The sequence below is a fragment of the Epargyreus clarus genome, unplaced genomic scaffold, assembly GCF_041222505.1.
Source record: "Epargyreus clarus isolate Ecla_fem2 unplaced genomic scaffold, WU_Ecla_fem_2.2 ptg000017l, whole genome shotgun sequence".
NCBI classification, from domain to species: domain Eukaryota; kingdom Metazoa; phylum Arthropoda; class Insecta; order Lepidoptera; family Hesperiidae; genus Epargyreus; species Epargyreus clarus.
The window spans coordinates 1,423,839-1,445,746 of record NW_027332225.1 but is presented as its reverse complement, the minus strand read 5'-3'; the positions used below and the strand labels follow the sequence as shown (position 1 = coordinate 1,445,746).

At 36.7% G+C, this 21,908-nt stretch overlaps 1 protein-coding gene across 1 annotated transcript in view; it reads right to left on the bottom strand.

Moving 5' to 3' along the window:
• NGR-A29 (neuropeptide receptor A29) overlaps positions 1 to 21,908 on the bottom strand; it is a 99,554-nt gene that overhangs the window by 70,663 nt on the left and 6,983 nt on the right. The window contains exons 2-3 of the mRNA XM_073082251.1: positions 6,012 to 6,133; positions 3,074 to 3,179 (exon numbers count right to left, since the gene is read on the bottom strand). Of these exons, the coding sequence (XP_072938352.1) occupies positions 3,074 to 3,179; positions 6,012 to 6,133 (228 nt within the window). The remainder of the gene's footprint in view (positions 1 to 3,073; positions 3,180 to 6,011; positions 6,134 to 21,908) is intronic.

Here is a 21,908-nt window from a genome sequence, read left to right as displayed (position 1 = left end):
AAACATATTTTAATACTATCTGTATTATATTTTAATCTTATTATACGTTGTTTGCGTAACATTCATCATCACCCCAACGCCATCTATTTTTGTATCATATAACTAAGTATTGTTGAAAATAATAAAAGGAATTAAAATAATGAATATTTGGTGGTACGGAAGCCTCCATGTGCGAGTTCGACTCGTACTTGGCGAATTAAAAAAAAAACGAGTATACGAGTATTATAAAACGAAATGTTAGTATATTTATATTCTTTCCTTATTCGAGTAACTCAGTATTAGGCAAATTGCAAGCTCGTTCGCTCTTATAGCTTGATGATTTATTACGATTTCCTGGTAAGCTAACACGTTGTTGTTAACCGTTTTATTTTTGGTGACGAGTGCGAAACCTTCAAAAGGTTCCCAACGCCGCGGGAGCGGTGACAGGTTGTGTGGGACTTTTACGGCACTAAAACCCCCCCGGTGACCGTCCTCGGCGCTGCGAGGAGGACTCCGGGTTCTCCAAAGGAATGCAACCGGAGTTCTCTTAGCGCGTTGCCCCGTTGCTCCGCCCAGATGATCATGAAGCTCGCCCCTCCTTGTCGAGCGTACGACGGTATGCGGTCACACATACCATCGTTCTTCCTAGGGTCGCTAGTCGGGCGGTTAGAGCTCCCACTCTTGCCGCCTGCAATCCCAGAAGCCCACTTTTAGTCGCCTCTTACGAGAGGCAGGGGATACCGTAGCCCTATTCTGGTCCCGGAATTACAGTCGATCATCGTGGAAATTTTCCATTTGTCATTTTCCATTTTTCATTTACAACGCGAGTACTGTCAGAATGAAATGGTAAACTGCTTCTTTTCATATTCTGTTAGAAGTCAGCTTATATTCCATAAGATTTCCATTTATATAACACCACAATACTAGTGTCCTGCTTTGTACGTTAGTTCAAAACTATGTAGCTACTGCATTTGTCATAGAAACCCAATCTGAAACGCAGTCATGAATATGCAAGTAGGGTTCCCACGTGGGCTCAGAAATAGATGCTAAGTATTCCTGTGTATTTCGCAACTATATATTGTATTGTTACTGGGAATACAAATGTAACATAATTCTGTGTCATCATGGTCCTATTGTCTGTGCTCTGTTTAAGCTGAAACAAACTTTTTACATGTGATGTATAAAGGGTAATTAGAACTAACGGACTTAATAATGTTTCACTAGTAATTCGACGACGCGCGTGGCGGAGCGGTCACCATACCGGTCTAACGCGCAAAGAGTTCCGGGTTCAATCCCCGGCCAGACATATCTCAATGAGGAATTTAGATACCTGTTTTGGGTCTGGGTGTTTGTGTCCATGGCACCCACGATACAGGGAATGCTAGTGTGACTGTGAGTGTAGAATTCGTTTATTTATTTATTATTTATATCTTAAACATAAGCTTCTTTGTAAACATCGCTTGTACGTTACTATTTTAATTCTGAGCATCGATGCCCTTTAGAATAAAAAATAATTATTTCATAATCTAGGTATTATTTATCTGCTGAGCATAAATTCTTTGTAAGAATAAAAATAAAATCATAATCGACTTTATATTGTAGGAGTAGCAAACGAGAATGCGAGGTAAGTGGCAACTGCCGCCCATGAACACGTAGAGGGGTAACTTGGTACGCTTCATTAAATGTATCTATTCTTTAACTCCTCATTCGGTTGTCTGGAAGAGATCGCTGTTTTAGCGATAAGACCGCCTTTTGTATCGTCCAAAATTGTATGTTTTATTTTGTGTTCTTCTTTTGGGAACAATAAAAAATATATTATTATTATTATCTCCCTTAACATTTTTAAGGACTTACCTACTGTTTATCTAGGAGTATTGAAGTATTTATTTTTTACTTATTGTTAGTTACAACAGTATAGGACTTTAATATAACCAAAGAATCCGTCAAACTACAAATGCAGTTTGTAAATTGATTGATGTACATTAAGAAAGTCTGATATGTAAGGTTTCGTGCCTCTCTACCATACCCTTCAAACCGAAATATACCAGCGCTTTATACTGTTATTAGACAGAAATAGGTAGCGTTGGCGCCTTCGGAGTACAACCATAAGGTTATTTGCCATTTTCAAAAAGTACTTATTGTATTCGTTAGAACAAGTAAATACGCCAACTCGAGAGATTTACTAGTCGACCTTAAAGGTAATAAATATTGTTAGGAACGTCAATAGAACATTTTTTTTTTTTAATTTTTATTCTGCCACTAAGTGGCTTACAAATATACATGTTATCTAAAAACTGTTAATATAATTTTAATTCTAACAATTATGACATTCAATTGACTTGATAACAAATTGGATTACTTATTTTTATCGCTCAAAAAGGATAGGATATAGAAGGAAGGAAAAAATTTAATTATCAATTGAGGGTATTAACTAAAAATGGGTATGTGAGGGCACTTCAGCTCGCCTTCCAAGTAGCTATTTTCCGATTTTTGTAAAAAACGTTATTCTGCCACTTTTGCTGTCGAATCTACAATTTTTATGCTTACTTGTTATTTTGTTAACTTTGTAAAGTAAAAATGTTCTCGGTTTATAAAGGTTGTTTTTAAATAATTTCCTAATGAGTTTTTCCTGACAATAGTAACACAATAACTTAGGTAAAACGGACATTGTCCCTGTAGTTACGGGACTAGAATAGGGCTACGGTATCCCCTGCCTGTCGTAGGAGGCGACTAAAAGGGGGCTGCGGGCGGCAAGAGTGGGAGCTCGAACCGTCCAGCAAGCGACCCCGGGAAGGACGGCAGTATGTGTGGTCGCATACCGTCGTAAACACTACATGGTGTGGGAGTGACGAAAACTGCTTCCCCAGGGTAGAGCCCGTTGGGCATAGCGCTTGGAGGGCTCCGGTTGTATTCCGTCGGAGATCCCGGAGTTCAACAAGCGTTGAGGACGGCCACCGGGGTGGTTTTAGTGCGGTAAGAATCCCACATAACCTGGCGTCGCTCCCACGTCGTCGGGTACCTTTTGAAGGTTTCCCCCCTCGAGAAAAAAAAGGTAAAACGGACATTGTAATACTGTTTTAATGACGTAACAAACCTGCGGTAAACTGCATCCCAAGGCGACCACCCAGGCACACCAGAGCATTTGCTTGCTTCTTCTTCTTGCTACGGGCAGCCGTAGAGGGTATAGTACTGCAAAGAACCTGAAATAAAATGTATGTGATTACTTTCGAATGATACTTTGCTTAGTTCTGGGATGTAGATTGCAAATTTAGGCAACGCTAAGCAATCGATAAGATAGATTTTTTTAATAATACAGATAAGCATGCAGTTCACCTGTACCCTTACCAGGAGTTTTTACGTTTCGACAAATATGACTGTTTTGTTATTTGTTTAGGTATGGGCCAATACGATTTCCTAGTTCTGACACAATCCGCTAGGGGCGCTGATTGGAATTTGTATGGGCAAATACGTAAACAAATACCAAAACAGTCATATTTGTCGAAACGTAAAATCTCCTGGTAAGGGTACTGATCTTGCTACTGCCACCCATAGACATCTGCAATTACTCGAGACGGATTGCGTTGCCCAAAAAATGCGCCGCTACGACTGAGGACTAAGTTTATTCGCCTCGGATCTGTATTAAACCCCTCAAACTAGAATACAGCAGGGCAACACAACATAGTTTAAAAACTAAAAACCACGCTAAAATCGGGCAAGGAAAATCGTTAATCCTGATGATCCTGATGATGAGAATTACAAGTGACAGGGACAACAATATTCAAATCGTGTATTACCACCGGTTCTTGATAAGAGTTCAAAATTTTAAATTAATCCGACCATTAAGAAAATCGAGTTTAAAAATTCCGTTACATACAGGTCAAGCTAATAAAAGCCTGGAAAAAGATGTGGTGCCTCCACTCAATTTTCAAAATTAGATTTAACAGGCAAATTTTATGCGCAGAAGAGCAAATACGTAGGAAGGCGAGGGACCCGGTTGTTATCTTTATTCCGCCTTTGAAACTTGCCAGAGGCTTGTGGGCGGTTCGACAACATTCGATACTGGTTGGCAATTAACGTATTGCTCCCAATTCACGTTGGAGTAACGTCGAGGAGAATGCCTCATACCTCGTCTATTTGTAGAGACAGACCGTATTTGTAGAGATGCCCCACTGTGGGATATAAATACTAAGAAACTTGGCCTCTCGGTCCGAGGTTCAAATCCCAGGCACGCACCTGTGATTTTTCAAAATTATGTGTGTATTAGAAGTTAATTATCACTTGCTTAATCAGCGAAGGAAAACATATATACCTGTGAGACTTATAAAAAAAAACTCAAAGGTATGTAAAGTCTAATAATACGAACTTGGCCAGCGCGGTGGACTATGGCCTAATCTTCATTCTGAGAGGAGACCCGTGCCCAGGAGTGGGACAATAAATAGTTGGTGATGATGACGATGGGATATAAATTAAGGATGGCAGCTAAAAGGCACGTATATTTTCCTTGAAACGCTATTGATAGTTTGCACAAAATTGTGTATAAAATTACTTCTATACAAGTTTCCGCTGGACTTTAGATTACGGGGCAAGTAAGTGCTCGTAAATTGCCCGGTTAAAGTAAAGTGGATTACGTAAAAGCCTTTTCCATGAAAAATACTTACATACCTACTTTGTTTTATGGTGACCGGTTAAACGGTGTTGGAATTTACCGATCTCAAATATTCTTTTAACATATTATTATGTAGATCAAATCAATTCAAATTGAACTATTGTTTTCAGAAATAAATTTCAACCTCCGCAGACAAAACATGCTCGCTTTAATTTAAAAAAGTTATGTTAAAGAAATTATTATAATAAAACTTTTGAATTGAGTTAATTCATAAAGTGTGATATATGGGAAACTGGGGACACTTGATCCCCCCTTTTGTTGACTTGATCCATATATATGTCTGACTTGATCCCCCCCCCCCTCTGGAACACTTGATCCTGAGGGAAATAAGTCTCCTATATTTTCATATGATACCAAAATGATAAAAAAATATGTTTAGATTGATTTATCATTGATTTATTTGCTTAGTAGATAAAGTAGAAACAACAACAACAACAACATATCCACTGTTTTGATAAATCACATATATGAGTAACTATGTTTTCAGCTAACATTACTGAATGTTCCTATTATCACAGAATCTTATGGTTGATATTTTTTTTCTTGCACCTTCTATTGTTTTATATACTCTAGGCATATTGAACCCTGAAATTATTCAAAACTAAACATTAGTGGATGCTTGATGCGGGGGGATCATATCTCCCATAAGAAAGTGTACCAAGTGTACCCTAGCTATACTGTGGTTATAAAAAGATATTGTAAAAAAATCGACTACTATTAACACTATTCTATGAAACAGACGTTTAAAAACATAGATAATGAATAGTTTAAAAATGTTACTTACCCAAAATAAGTTTACTAACCAATTATTTAATCAAAATGAAAACTTACGAAAATAATTTTCCTGCGACACGAAACACACAATCATCCGCCATCTGCTTAAATATCAAATTGGACAAGACTACCAAGTTTAGAAAGTTATAACGTATCACAGACAACCAATGTTGCCACACTAAAATCATATAGCGTTCACAGAAGCTCTGTAAATCCAGTGTACCAAGTCTCCCGTAAGGATCAAGTGTCCCCAGTTTCCCCTGTACACATGAAGGGTATGATAACATAATTTTCCGAGGCATTTCAGTTTAGTCCTCAGGGAACACCTGTGGGCGAACTCAAGCAGTAATCTAATCTTATCTGGGGTTGATCACCGATGTCCATGGGCGGCAGTAGACCCTAAGCATCAGGTAGACTCATGCTCATCTGCTTCTCTTGTGTTATAAAAAAATATGATATTTTTGCTCACTGATCAACAGATATGTAGGCCAGCACGTTAGAGTACAGGTACAAGCCAAACGCTCTCATCACAAACAGCACTTTTACTCTTATACGAATATTATAAACAAGAAATATGTGATATTTTACTCACCGATCAACAGATATGCAGACCAGCACGTTAGAGGAGAGGTACAAGCCAAATGCTCTCATCACAAGTAGCACTTTGCACGGCAGGTTGCCTGCTAGCCACGCGTTGGTGTACTTCCAACCAATCTGTAGGAAAAATAACGAAATTTATATTCATTTTATTATGCATTCATAATGATTTTAATAATTATTATTGTTTAAAAACTAAAAACTACGCTAAAATCGCACAAGGAAAAGCGTAAATCCTGATTTCTGACGATCTTGATGAGGTGAACGGGATAAAATTATTTAAATCGTGTATTGGCATCGGTTTTTGATAATTGTTCAAAATTTTAAATAAATTGGACCGTTCAAAATGGGTCCAAAACGAATTCAAAGATTCCATTACATACATATATACAGGTCAAGCTAATAAAAGCGATTTCTAGGGGTGTAAGGTTCGAGTCCCAGACACAAATTTCAGAATTTTGAAAACAATAGTTTCGTCTGAGGGTCGTCGAAAAAAAAGTCGACTTGTGTGTTTAATTGTCATAATTAAAGTCCGCTGATTTTCAAAACTTTACCGCCCTCGTACAATTTGTTTATTTTTTCTTTCAAAAATGTAACTCCTTCTCATTTATATTAACCCATTAATAGGATTTTTATAACTTATTACAATGGAACTTATAATAAAATGGACCGTTTCTAAATATAGTAATGCGTGGGACAAAGATTAATATGATTCTTACGTAACAAGCTTTATATTGTATCGTCTATAAATATACACTTTTCAATTTATTTTGATGAAAAGCATTGTGATCACGTTGATTCATCCTCTAAGAGAACGAAGGTGGTAGAACCCATTGTGGTTCGACTCCGGCGGCACCACCGCCACATCTTTTTCTACCTAATAACAGCAGTGTTAGGCGCTGCTGTGTTCCGGTTTGAAGGGTGTGGTAAGGGAGACAGACTTTTCCGAGGCTTTCCAGCTTAGTCCTCAGGGGTAGCAGCGCATCTGTGGCTGACCTCAGGTAGGAATATCTAATCCTATCTGGAGTTGATTACAGATGTCCATGGGCGGCAGTAGCCACTTACCATCAGGTGGACTGCATGCTCGTCTGCTACTCCTATAATATATATAAAAAAAAAGAGGGTGGGATTAGGCACTTAACGTACATCCGTGTTTTAACGACTTAGGAACGTAATACATTTGCGTCTTTGAGCGTGATAAACGAGCGTTAGTAGTCAGCGATCGTGGCTGACTGTCGTTCATTGTCGCTGCTTGTCGTCAATGAAAGTCGACGACAGTCTGCAAGTGGCGGCGGAAGTCGGCGACAGTTTGCAACTTGCGGTGTAAGCCGACGACAGTTTGCAACTGACGTGCGTTTTCACAACTTTACAGTAGAGCGATTTGAATGTTCTAATGCGTGTAACTTTAACATTATTCAATGTACATAGTTAAAATTTTAAAATATTATAATTGAATCCTTTTGAAAAAAAACTGCATTTATAATTCTTAATAAATTCTGAAACTTTGGAAAATAGCTTAACTTGCATTTGTGAAGCTTGTTTTTCTTAAAGTGCCCCAACGCGTATACTGGTATAAGATGCACTTACACCAGTTCACACTGTTGCATAATTTGTTTAAAATTATGACTTTAAAATAATAAATCATTACTTAAACTATTTTATGCTTCATCGTGTTAACGTAGTTATGGCCTAAAAATTAGAAACAAAAATATTATTAAATATACTATTTCTTTGAATATAGAATAAAAATAACGCAAGCTATTTCCACTTACAGCAGTGTGACGCGTGGGCGCGGTAGCGTCGCAAGCGTGTTACCTGGTGTTACTGGTGTAACCTTCACTTGCACTCGGGCGTCGCGCAGTTCGGGACCACGTAGACTAGTATAAGGGACTTACACCAGTATTCACAGTCCTTTAGCGCAAAATAGTATTATTTGCACCAGTTTTCACATTTTTATCTCCGAAACCTTATTGATTTTTGGAAAATATTTTTTCAGGATATTAAAGAATGGGTTATTTAAGCGCGAATGATGCAATAAAAACGTTTTTGACATTTTGCTACTTGTACCAGTATACGTAGGACCCGACGATATATGTCACGCAGAAAAAAAAAATTTAGAAAGAAAGATTAATAAAGACCCATTCTATTTGTTGATTTCTTAAGGTACCCAAATCACTCTCGTTACCAAGCGAATCAAACGACATCTCATATATAAAAATCCATCGAGCGATGTAGGCAACAACATACACGTAAATATACTTAGGTCGCAGTTCGTCGCATCAATCGACTAACATATATATAATCGTCGTGGTTCGACTTCGGAGACACCACGGCCACACCTATTTCTACATAATGCCAGTAGTGTTAAGTGCTTCTGTGTTTTGGTTTAAAAGCTTCGTTAGGGACACTATACAGGGGTAAAAGTGCATCTGTGGCCAACTTCAGACAAGAATCAAGGGGTTGATCAGACATCATGGGCGGCAATAGCCACTTACTATTAGGTGGACGGCATGCTCGTCTGCTACTTCTATATCATAAACAAAAACTGTAATCCTACCTGAGGTTAATTATAGATGTCTATAATCAGCACGGCCATGTACCATTATTTAGTTACTACATCTATAACGTAATAAAAAATTGTGAGTGACAACTCACTACATTAAAACTTACTACAATAAGACTAAAAATTTAATGATAATAATAATAATAATAAACGTTTATTGTCATAATAACACAGTTTACATAAAGAATAAATGTACATTTTACAGTAATATTAATATGACAAAAGGAATTCGGCTCAGCATTGCTGTTTCAGAATCAGGGATTCGAGTAGCGCTGTTTTTCAGCCTACATTGATACATTGTCATTGGTAATTGCATACCCATTAATTTTATTACACATATCCCGAGGTGTTTTTTTATATAGCATCATACGACAAAAACATTTTTGTTCAAAAATATTAATATCGTTCTGTTGAAAAATTGAAAAAAAAACGAGTCTTTTTAAGTAATGATATTTTTCACAACTGAAATATTGTGTAACAAAGGGGTTTTTTCGGAATTCTCTGTCCAATTTCGCAAATTGATAAACGTTATATAAAAATAAGCGAGAGAACCTTTAAAATTTTCACCGGAAAATGCATTGTAACATTTCTAAGGTTAAATATTATTACGGTTCCGTACATAAAGGAATTATAAACGGTTTGTATGTTTCGCCGTCTTACTTGGACGAGTACCTTAATATTTCATTTATATTTTAATACATGAGGCGAAAACTTCAAAGCCTTTATACGCATTTGCTCGGAGGAGTTTAGACTCCTTTGGCCCTGTTCAAGTTTATGTGGAAGATTTGTGCAGAAAGCCAATATGTATACATAATATATAATATGTTTCACAAGACCTCAAATTAACTAGTTAAATGTATCAGGCGTTACTTTGCGGAAATCCGTGCTATTAATAAGTTATATATAAGTTAACTTAACGATTAACCGTCGTAGAGTCAACTTACCCTGATGATGCTCCGTTTTGGAGTGAAACACGGTTTGGTGGTGGTATGTATTGTGGCGTATATTTTTATTTTTTTGCATCTACACGTATCCTTTGTGGGAGGCAGGGTGGTACATACTGCATGGTTTAAAATATATACCATCATACATATTTGTAGCGGATTGTTGCGAAGTAGTTTTAATATTAACTTAATACTTAAATTAACTACAATAAAACATTTTTTTACTAACATACTACCAATTTAACAATAGTAAAATATTAACATTGCCAAACGTGATTAATATAGCTTACTACGGTGGACCATGACGTAATCCTTCTCATTCTGAGAGGGGACCCGTGCCCAGCAGTGGGACATTATTGGGTGGGTGAGCCCAAGTATAAGTCGAACTCTCATATTGAGGGTTTCGTACCACAAGGGCTTTTATTAATTTTTATAATTAATTTTAGTATTTGTTATCATAGCAGCCGTAGAAGTAAAGCACTTACTTTATTAGAGTCCAGTGACAGACGGACAGACAGCGGAGGCTTAGTAATAGGGTTCAGTTTTTACCGTTTGGGTAAGGAAACCTAAAAACGGATTTACTTTCAAATACTTTTCTAATTTCAAACACTGCAACAGGTTTTTTTTTGTTCACAAGGGGGAAACCTTGAAAAGGTAGCCGATGCCGTGGGAGAGACACAGGGTTATGTGGAACTCTTACCGCACTAAAACCCCCCCGGTGGCCGTCCGCAGCGCTGCGTAGAGGACTCCGGAATCTCCAAAGGAATGCAACCGGAGTCCTCTTAGCGCATTGCCCCGTCGGGCTCCGCCCAGGTGAGCTTATCGCTCACCGCACCGTCTGGTGCGTACGACGGTATGCGACCACACATACCGCCGTCCTTCCCGGTGCCGTTGGCCGGGCACTGCAACAGGTCTAGTAATACCTAAAGTGGTTTCGTAAATACGCTTCGTTGTGGCTGTCTAATAACATTTATTAAGGAAATAGATGGAAGTTTCGTTCCCATTTTCGTAAGAAATGAAAACACTAAAACGTTGCATTTCTATATACGAGATTTTTCGTTTTATACACACATTACAACACATCCTTTGGAGACAACGGCAGCTGAGTGTGTGTGTTTTTGTTGCATTATTTGTGTGAGTTTATTTGTATAACTGTTGAGACGTACGTAGCAAATTTGCATTGCAGAATAAATGCAAATCTAAATATCACCGTGCGAACTTGTTCCTTTGTATGTCTTAAAATATATACTCGTATGTCCTGAGAGAATATCGTCGAGAAATTCCTTAATGTCACATGCAATATTACAATAATTAAGTATAGAACTTTTGTGTGCTTTAAAATTAAAATACATACTTTTTACCGCAATGTCCACACGTTTGGTATTTAGGTTAGGTTATACGAGTATAATCGACTGTGCCCGATGCTTGTCTACCCGAAGTTCAACACTAGCACCCACAAATATAAAGAGACACAGCGAAAGAGGAAAAGAAATAATCCAAAGAGTTAATAAATGTAGGTAATAGAATCCGTTGTGGTTTGACTCCAAAGGCTCCACCGCCACACCTATTTCAGCTTAATAACAGCAGTGTTCCTGTCTAGTTTGAAAGGTGTGGTGCCTAAGGCATATTTATTGGAGGCGTTCCAACCTAGACCTCAAAAGCAGCAACGTATCTGTGCCCAATCTATCAGGGGTTGATTATAAATTTTCATGGAAGGTAGCCACTTACCATCACGTGGCATGGTCGTTTGCTATTTCTATCATATAGAAAAAAAAACACAAATACTTTTTCTTTATTAACCTCTTACCGTGGTTGTAGGTACAAAAACAATAATACAGAAATTATTTACCCAACTTTCTTGTACTTATTTCAGTGGTGTAACTGACATCTACGTTAATATAAATTCTTTTCAGCGGCAGATTATCGAGGGCTTCCTCCCCTTTTCATGTTGGAACCAAATAATGGAAATGTTTAATGTAAATCAGTAACGTATGGAAATTGTCATTTACGAAGTTCACTTAAGGTAAATTTATTTGTATGTTATATTTACGTTTATATTTTTAAACTTACTATAATATGACAGATTCAGATATATTTTATTATATAACGGGTACTCACGGTATGCGTTTTTTACCGATATTTCGACCTAGTTGCATGGATCGTGGTCACGGCGAAACTGAGGTGTGGTGGTGTGAGGTGGCATTTCGTGAGTACCCGTTACATAATAAAATGTCTCAATTCCGCGATAATTTCAGTGTAAAATCATAGATTCAGATATATTAATAATATCCAAATCAACACTTACTAGAAGGTAAACCCGTGTTTTAATAAATGTACGAGTAAGATTTTCTCTTAAAAATGAATCCTTTCTTATAGGTTCTTATGTATCATTATTTTCTAGAATTTGATGTTTATGAACGACACTATCAGATGGATACAGAATTTTGTTTCTTTCCAAAATTAATTTGATCAACAATACTTAGATAAAGATATAGGTTTTGCAGAAATCTAAGCATTTAGTTTTAGATTTTGTTAAATTGTCTTCAATGAGTATGATCTTTGAAATATTGCACGCCTCATAAGCGAAGCGTTGAGGTTGTGCTCTACTCTCGACATTTCAAAAAAAGCAGTTTTCTCGAAACTGAAATTGATTTTTTGTTATTTATATTGCACTTATAGGTTAATTTGAGTGCACTGATATTAAGTCAAATAATTAATCAGGCACATAAAATATATTTTAATAACAATTTTTTTGTTTAACATAGTAAATAATAATATTAAACATAATCTTTTCTGGACGTCCGTGTATGGACGGGTTTATGTGGCATCAAAATTGGTCGAAAAAATGATCGTATCGGAATATATTTTTTTTAATTATCTAAAGTAACACACGAAATAATTTCTTAGTCAATATGAGCGTTTAATTCACTGTCATTAAATTATTATTTATAAAAAACTAATACAACAACAATAAAAAAAAAAAAAATTGCTAAACTTCTTTAAAATCATTTTTTTTATTTGTTTATATTTATATAATATACACTTTTACAAATAATCAATTTCATTGTAAAAAAAAAAATAGATTATGAGGCGTGCACTTTTGGATTTTCCAAACTTTCTTGTTATCCTTTATAGTTTTCGATTTAGCAATCTACCCACATGAGACCCGGAGCTTTTTTGTTGACGAGGAAGAAACCTTCAAAAGCTACTTAGTGCCGTGGTAGCGATACTGGATTATGTGAGATTTTTACTAGGTCGCCTGTATGGCGGTTCCAAAACCCACTCTTGCCGCCCACAACCCCGAAAGCTCCCTTTTAGTCACCTTATACGATACCATAGCTCTTTTTTGATCCCAAAAATACAGGGACAATTACTCTGTATATCTTTTTGTGTTAACGAGGGGGAAACCTTCAAAAGGTACCGATGCCGTCGGATTCCCGGTGGCCGTCCTCGGAGGGTACGTGACTACACATACTGCCGTCTTTCCCGGGGTCGCTTACCGGGCGGTTCGAGCTTCCACTCTTGCCGTCCAGAAGCGTCCTTTTAGTCACCTCTTACGACAGGCAGCGGATACCGCAGCCCTATTCTAGTCCCGGAACTACAGGGACATTCTCTATATACCTAACCGTCCCATAATCCGGTAATACCCCTACACTTGTAGTTGAAATAAGAAATCCGTGAAAGCACACGAAGGGAGAGATTTCATTAGCGTTATCAATGTATCAATACAGCGTACAATAGGGGTTGAAAGGAACTCATTAAGTGTTTCGCTTCCGGGATTATTAGGTTTATCCTGTAGTCACAGCCTGTATACGTCTTTGATATATTTGTTGTATATACAGGGTGTCCTGGAAGTACCACGACAAACTTGGGGAGAAGATAGACTGAGAATAAAAATACCTTAGGAAAAGTGTCACCGGTTTTGCACTATCGATTGTTTTATATTTTTTGAAAAATTCAGCCCTCTTCATAATCTTTCGTTAACTGCGTGTACAGATTTGAGACTGATTGTGAGTAAAGAATAATTAGAGATTAATACTGTTCGGGTAGTGGTTCAAATTCAATTATAATCATTATTAGAATTTAAGGCTTTTAAATGATAACATTAAGGGTTAATACATAGAAGTTTGAAACGGTGCGATATGAATTCGACCCATAGAAAACTTTGATGCAAATCGCAACGGTGGGATTTATTGCAGCAAGGTTCTCCCCCCTGTCTCTGTAGGGCTACTACAGGGGATACCGTCCCCTGTCCTGTGGTAAGAGGAGACTAAAAGGGGGGTTCCACCAGCTCTGAACGCCCGGTCAGCTACTTGGGGTTGGTTGTAGCATGATAAAATTGATATATGAGTTTAAGTTCTATTACAAGCCTTTTTGTATAGTTTTTTTTAAGTAAATTGATGGTTTAGTAAAATCAAAATAAATTATTTCCTGCATCCTGCTAAGCTGTGTCAGGATTTTCAATTTATTCTATTTTTCTAAACATTTTCAAGATAAAAAATAGCCAATTAAATTCTGTAAGTTCCGCTCAAATTGGTTCCAGATCTCAAATAAGACAAATAAATCCGTAATAGTGGATAGATAAACATTTTTAAAAATAATGTTACATTCGTAGTGCAAATGAGCAAAGAAAATAAAACGAGAAAAACTTAGTAAGCGAAGCGTTGGAAATGGCATGTTTGTACTTTAACGTTGAGTAAAGAGTAAATACATATGACAGAGTAAATAAAGAGTAAATACGTATGACAGTTGTACTTAGGTATATACGCGTTTGTTTTGTTTTTGAAAATATTGAAATAGCAAACGAGCATGCAGGGCATTTGATGGTGGCTTTTTTGCAGGAAATTTAACTTTTTAAGTAAAATATGACAATTTCAGTTGGTTCTATACAATGGATAAGCGAAAAATTAATAAGGATTTAAGTTTGTTCAACTGTGTATGAAGGAATATTTTACTGTTTTAAGGCCGACCTCAGGTAGGAATATCTAATTCTATCTGGGGTTGATTACAGACGTCCATGGGCGGCAGTAGCCACTTACCATCAGGTGGACTGCATGCTCGTCTGCTACTCTTATATTATAAAAAAAGGAGGAAATAAAACTTTCCTGAACTATGATGGTATTAAAAGCTGGTGGTAGGCCTCGTGTAATAAACTCTATATAAGATTAGAGTCTTAGAGTTTGCCCACAGGAATGTTGCTATCTCTGAGGACTAAGTTGGAATGCCTCGGATAAATAAGTCTCTATTACCACACCCCTTAAATTGAAAGACAGCGGAGCTTAACTTTCATATTGCTTGCTTGAAATAGCCAGATTTTATCAAACAAATGTTTTACCCCTTTAGGGGTGGCTTATCACAAAATCCTTTCTTTGTGGTCTAAATAATAAAATGAACCCCTTGCTCAAAGGTGGTTCTAGCTTTTATAGTTCAGGCTTTGCGGTGATTTGTAAGTGAATACAGTGCAGAGTGAGTATGTTCGCTTTATTTTTACACATACAGGATGATTTTTTCTAGTGTGTTTAGCGATATCCTACACAATAAGGATTAGCGAAAATGATGAATGGAGTTTTGAAGCCGATTTCTATAAAAAGTAAATAAATGTTTAAAAAAAGGTGATACAATTTGAGTTTTGATCGAATTCAGAATCGAAAATAATTCAGAATTTATCGCTAATCCTTATAAGGGTAGTTTCGGATTTTACAATTCACTCACACTTAAAAAATATACAGGATGTCTCGTGATACACGTCGGAGCGTTTAATGGGAAAAATACACTCAATGTTATCCAGGAAACAATAAAAAAGATTTTATCAACAGATCAGCAGTTATTTTATAACCCTTTATAACCATATAATCATTCCACTGTATAGTTCCACGGTTCTGTTTGCACGGTCATTTACGTCGCGTACATGGAAAATGTGGAATGAATTTCTTCCCGAAGTATTCTCTGAGTGCTATGACATGGGAATATTTAAGAAAGGTGCAAAAAGAGCTCTTCTACAAAGCCGGCGATGCATTGGCGACTTCTCTGGTGTTGTGAATGTACGTACATAGGCGACGGTAGCTGCTTTCCATTATGTAAAGGTTTGAAGGTGATAGAACCCTTTGTGATTCGACTCTGACGGCACCACGATTGCACCTATCTCTGCATAATAACAGCAGTGTTAAGCGCTGTGTTCTGGTTTGAAGGGTGTGGTAAAAGAGACATACTTTTCCGTGGCGTTCCAGTCCGTCCGCCTTATCGTTAGGTATACAGTTATATATACAAACAAGTATACATTGATGAATAAAAAATTGACTCCTACCATCCATTAGGACGCACCTCATTAAATACTTGTCTTAACCTTTCAGAATCGCGTCATGCCTTTGATGTCTTCATTAAATTTGTGATACGTACTTTTAGTACGAGCTTATGAAAACAGAAAGTACCTTTATTAATTTCAGTGAAAATTTGAATATAATATTTATTATCTTAGTATTCTTAAAAGATGGTCAGGTCATATCAGGTTGTCGTCTGGGGAATGAATGTCCTTGAGAATATTATTAAATTCATTCTCTTAAATAAGAAGAAAACAGAAAATATATTTTTCATTTTAATAGGCTTATCAAACATTGGTCTTTAGGAGCAACTTGGATTAATTCAATATAAGAATGAAAAGATAGTTCATTTGTTTGTGATTTACAGTTTCATGCAGATAAATAGACGGATACATAATATGTTATAGAGCAGTGTTCCACAAACTTTTTGTGTTCAAGATACATCTAGGAAAACTAAATTTTTTGGAAGTACACCACAAATTAAAAATTAGTTTTTAAGTAATATTAATCAACATTTATTGAAACCAAAGAATTATATGAACGAATCAAACCTCGCTCGTGCGCTCGCGTGATTTGTGTAGGTATTTTACTTACCCTTACTTACTAAAATAATTTTATAAGATAACCTTATTTTTCCGCGGCACACCAACCAATTATCCCAATTATCCGATTGTGGTGTGATTGGGGATGTTACACATATTTTGATGGAATGTGTTCGAAATGAAACATTTCGGAATTTATATTTGGGAGTAAAGTCTGCACATGTTGGCTATCTGAATAGCATTCTGGCTTCCCCGATGTCGGAGGAAGCTAGGGTGCTATTTAGGTTAGCTGACTTAGGTTTAGCAAAAAAATAATTTGGGTTCTATTCTATTTTTTTATTATTATTTTATCTAAAATCATATTCAAATTTGGTTTATTCAAAATTGATTAATATTGATTTTTTTTCGAACATTAACAAAATACCACCGCTTTGGATAGTGGTTCGTTATGGAGAGGAAGTGGCGAAAGAAACTCCGTATGTGCGCAATTGAAAATCTTTCAAAAGTATGTACTCGTTTTATACAATGTTATAAGAATTGCTTAATAGTTTGTTTGTACGGGATGATGTGTTCGCCCAGCGAAAAAATCCCACTTTTAATTAAAAATAAATAAATAAATTATCCCGGTACACCAGTGTGCCACGGTACACGCTTTGCGGAACACTGTTTTAGAGCACTTTTCTAAAACATCGACAGAGATGCACAACTATCTACTTACATGAGGTCGACCACAGATGCGTTACTACCCCTGAGAATTAAGTTAGAATGCATCAGGAAAGTATATCTCTCTTACCACACACTTCAATCCAGAACATAGCGCTTAACATTGCTGTCATTGCTGTCATAGGTGAGGCGGTCGTGTCTCCGCAGACGAACCAGAAAGAGTTCTACCACCTTCAGAGTTAACAAGTCTGACAGTGATAGACTAGTGGTTAAGAAACTCGGACTCTTGATCGAAGGGTTCGAGGTTCAAATCCCAGGCCAAACCTCTGATTTTTCAAAGATATGTGCGTATTAAAAATATCACTTGCTTAAACAGTGAAGGAAAACATCGTGACGAAACTTTCATACCTGAGAAATAAAAAAAACTTTTGAAAGGTATGGTACCAATACGCACTTGGCCAGCGCGGTGGCCGATGGCCTTATCTTTCTCACACTGAGAGGAGACCCGTGCCCACCAGTGGGATAGTAATCGGTTGATGATGATGATTATGTAAAGGTTCATATTTTTAAACCCTACCCGACGTACATTATGTAGCGATAAATAAACGTTTCAAACATAAATAAAGTTCTCGTTGTTGAGGATAGCTAAACTAGTGAGATGAGGGAGATCGATTATTGCATCGCTTAATATATATGTATAGCTAATCAGAATTTTATTGGCGTCCAACAAAGGTGTCAACAGCAGCGCATTATTTCAAGCTTATTGCGTTCGTGCTACTTTGTTTATTAATCATTTTCAAAATGAACTTTGACTAAGTAATTAAAGGTAGAACCTTCTGTGGTTCGAGTCCAGCGGCACCACCGCTACACCTTATTCTGCCTCATAACAGCAGTGTTACGCGCTGCTGCGTTCTGGTTTGAAGGGTTTGGTAAGGGAGACATACTTTTCCGAGGTATTCCAGCTTAGTCTCTCATTCTCAACTAGGAAACTAATCTAATCTGACGTTGTCCATAGGCGGCAGTGCCCCCTTACCATCATCTTGTCAGCTACTCCTATATAAGTTGGTTCAAACTCGGCCTCTGAGTCTCACACTTAGTACGTGTTCGAATCTCAGATATGCAACACTGCTTTTTCAAAATCATTTGGGTATTAAAAATTACTTATTATTTGCTATTATAGCAACAGCAAGTGAAGAAAACATCGTGAGGGATCCTTTGCTAGAGAGTTCTATAAAAAATGTTCTATAAAGTGAGTGAAATCTACCAATTGATATCTATCAACACAGCAACGCTTAAAATTGTTGTTTTACGAAAATAAGTGAGGCGTTGATACTTCCGGGATCAAACTTCGAAGGGATCTAACCTTTTCATTCATTATTATTTATTATAATTGATTTGAATAACACTTTCTAAAAACAATATTGTGTCTAACAAATTGTAATTGCCTTCGTAATTTGTTTATACAATATAAATGAATTTCATTATTTATTCCTTGCCCAAATTATTAAGAATAGCATTTATAAGTAGCTCGAAATGTTTTACGAAACAATATATTTCCGGACCCTGTCATCTGTTATTGTAAAGCCGAACAAAGGCACAAGAAAAATTGTGAATTACGTCATAATAATAATCAGTGAGGCCAATCTGAATGCCTTCGAATTTTGTTATTTCTGAAATTATGTTAATTATGTAGCTACTTAGTGCAAAAATAACCTTTTGGTACTTAGACGCTTCTTACACTCACAGCCCTACACTGGGATATGTCCCAGTAAGCTGTCGTCGACACAGTAAGCTGTGTCGTGGTTGCTATGGACACACACAAAGACGAATACACTAACACCCAGACCAGAAGAGAAATCTAAATTCATCATTCAGACAACAGTCTAGCCGGGGATCGAACCCGGAACCCTTTGCGCGTCAGACTGGTATGGTGATCCGCACCGCTATGCGGGTCTCCAGTTGCTCTTTTTTTTTGCCAACCGATTTAGTTTTGTGGTTTCAATGACTTTCACTAAAAAAAATAGTAACACATTTCTGTATGATTATTGAATTTTGACAACGGGGTTTACTTAAGAATAAACAGTACCCTTAGTATGAGTTTTTACGTTTTACAAAAATGTCTGTTTTTGTATTTGTTTACGTATTTCTTATATATTTCCAATCAGTTCTGATATAGTCCGTTCCTTCCATTCAATAACTATGTGTGAACCAATACTTTGTAAGTACATCTCATGTACTTGACTAGATTTGGAGGCTTATCCGATGTTAACCATCAATGTAGCCTTCCCCGGGGATTATACTGAAACGTATAGAACATAACTTGTCCCTTTAGTTTAGATAACTAGGGTACTATTAGTGAGGGTCTGTTAAATACGTGTAAACTTCGAAACTTACTCAATTGTATTTGATGTTATAATTGAGGTAACGTTAATAACTATTCGTTTATTTATGTATTGCAAACATATTTATTATTATATAAACGCTTAAACGCTTTCTACACTCACAGCCCCACACTAGGATTCCCTGTGTCGTCCACACATAGACAAATACACAAACACCCAGACCCAGAAACAGAAATCTAAATTCACCATTTAGATATCTGTCGGGCCAGGGATCGAAACTATTTGCGCGTCAGACCGGCATGGTGACCGCTCCGCCACGCGGGTCGTCAAGTCACATCTCAATAATAATATTTTAATATGTTAAGTACAACGTTATGCACATTTGTTAAATAAATAGTTTTTTCCACAAACGAAATAAAAAATCTTTATTAAATTAAATTTATTTCAATCGATATTTGCCTACGACAGTTCAAAGTTTGTCAATTTAGTTAAACCAGAACCCTTTGTGGTGCGACTTCGGCGGCACCACCTACACACCTACAGTGTTAAGCGTTGTGTTCCCATTTGAAGGGATTTTCCCTTATGGTAAGGGAGTCATAGTTATCCGCTTGATTTGGCTTTCCAATTTAGTCTTATGATGAAGCAACGCGTTTCGCGTCAACTTCAGGTAGGAATTTAATCTGGGGTTGATACAGATGTCTATGGGCGGCAGTAGCCATTTACTATGTGTGGACGATGGACTGCATGCTAGTTTGCTCCTGCTACCTATAATATCTGCATAAACTGACAAATTCCGACCTCTGGTAGACTAATAAAATGATTTAAGTCATAGACTTCGACTTTTTTCGCTACGCTATATGACATCCTATATCTATGATTTAAGTTGATCATTATTACTATTTATAAGTATAGATATCTCACCGCCTTGTAATTGAAGGAAGCCATTAAATGGCTTAAACGGCTGACAATTCTATCAGCCATTTATTGGCTGTCATGGTGTAATTTACGCGAAACTATGCCGACATGCGCAGTTAAGTAGTGCAAAAACACGAAATCGAAGAAAAAGTGCAAATAAATATCGTTTCAATCGTAAATGATCTAAAAACCACATTTTTTAATATTTTTCAAAGACCAAAATAGATGACAGAGACAATTTCAATTGACAAAACTGGTTAAATTTTTTTTGTAAGGGAGTGAGTAATCTTTACTAATCTATGACTATTACTATTTTTATTTATTTATTTATTTATTTTGACCATATTAAAAATAATGTGGTGCAAAACGGCAAAATGGCGGACTTAATGCTAAATAACATTTTCTCCCAGTCAACCTTAGGGATGTGCAGAAAAATTAAAGGCGGTACATCTATTCCAAAAAAGAAAACTACTATTATCTGACGGGCGTAGCATTAGTAATTGGATATGTGACAATATTGATGTTTTGTCGGACAATATATGTGGCCGGTGATGAAATGTAAATATAAATTTGGAATTCATGAGAGCGTAGTGCAATACAATTACAGTAGCAAAAATGATGGAAACAAGTGAAATTTTATTTTTCGATGAAAATTTATTCTCTTTGTTAAAATTATTGATGTTGACATTCATTTTAAAGAACATTAAGATGAATGTACGAAATGTAATTGTGTTATAATTACTTTTAGTTCGAGAGGAGTGGAGAGGATAATTATTTTAATTAACAGTTCGAGAGGAGAGGATTGGAGAGGATAATTATAAGAAATTTATAATAACAAAAACCCGCTGGTATTAAAAAATAACTAAAAGGGAAATACAAGAAGTGCAGTAATTTGTATATTTAAATAGAAATTAAATATTAAAAGATAATGGATGCGGACAAAATTTTTGTAGTAGTTTTTTCTACAATTGTTGTTAATCGAAAAAGTACTTAGTGTAAAATCTAAATATAATATAACTCAAAGGTGACTGACTGACATAGTGATCTATCAACGCACAGCCCAAACCTCTGGACGGAAGGGCTGAAATTTGGCATCCAGGTAGATGTTATGACGTAGGCATCCGTTAAGAAAGGATTTTGATCAATTCTACCCCCAAGGGGGAAAAATAGGGGATGAAAATATTACTTCGTAACGCGAACGAAGCCGCGGGCAAACGCTCGTTTATTATAAAATTACAGCCGAACAGACAAGATTGAAATCAAGATAATAAAAGCGTTGATAATACTTCGCAGAATTACACTGATGCCTATCTCCTGAATTTAATCTTTTAAGACGACTAAAGGATTAAGTGATTAAATCTAGCGATTAAATCCGATGATATTTTTGGGCAACGGACGGGTGTTCTAAGCTAAGGGTCAACGACACGCGGCCCGCGGGCTGTATGTGGTCCGCGACCCTCCTCCTTGCGGTCCGCGGAACTCGAAGGCTCGTTGCATATTTCTCAACTACCTTTTGCGAGTGACTTCGTAAGCGTAAAACCTTTCTTTAAACCCCAATTGGGTTATCCCTTAGTGTTGATTTTCCAAAAGTGAAATATGTATTATT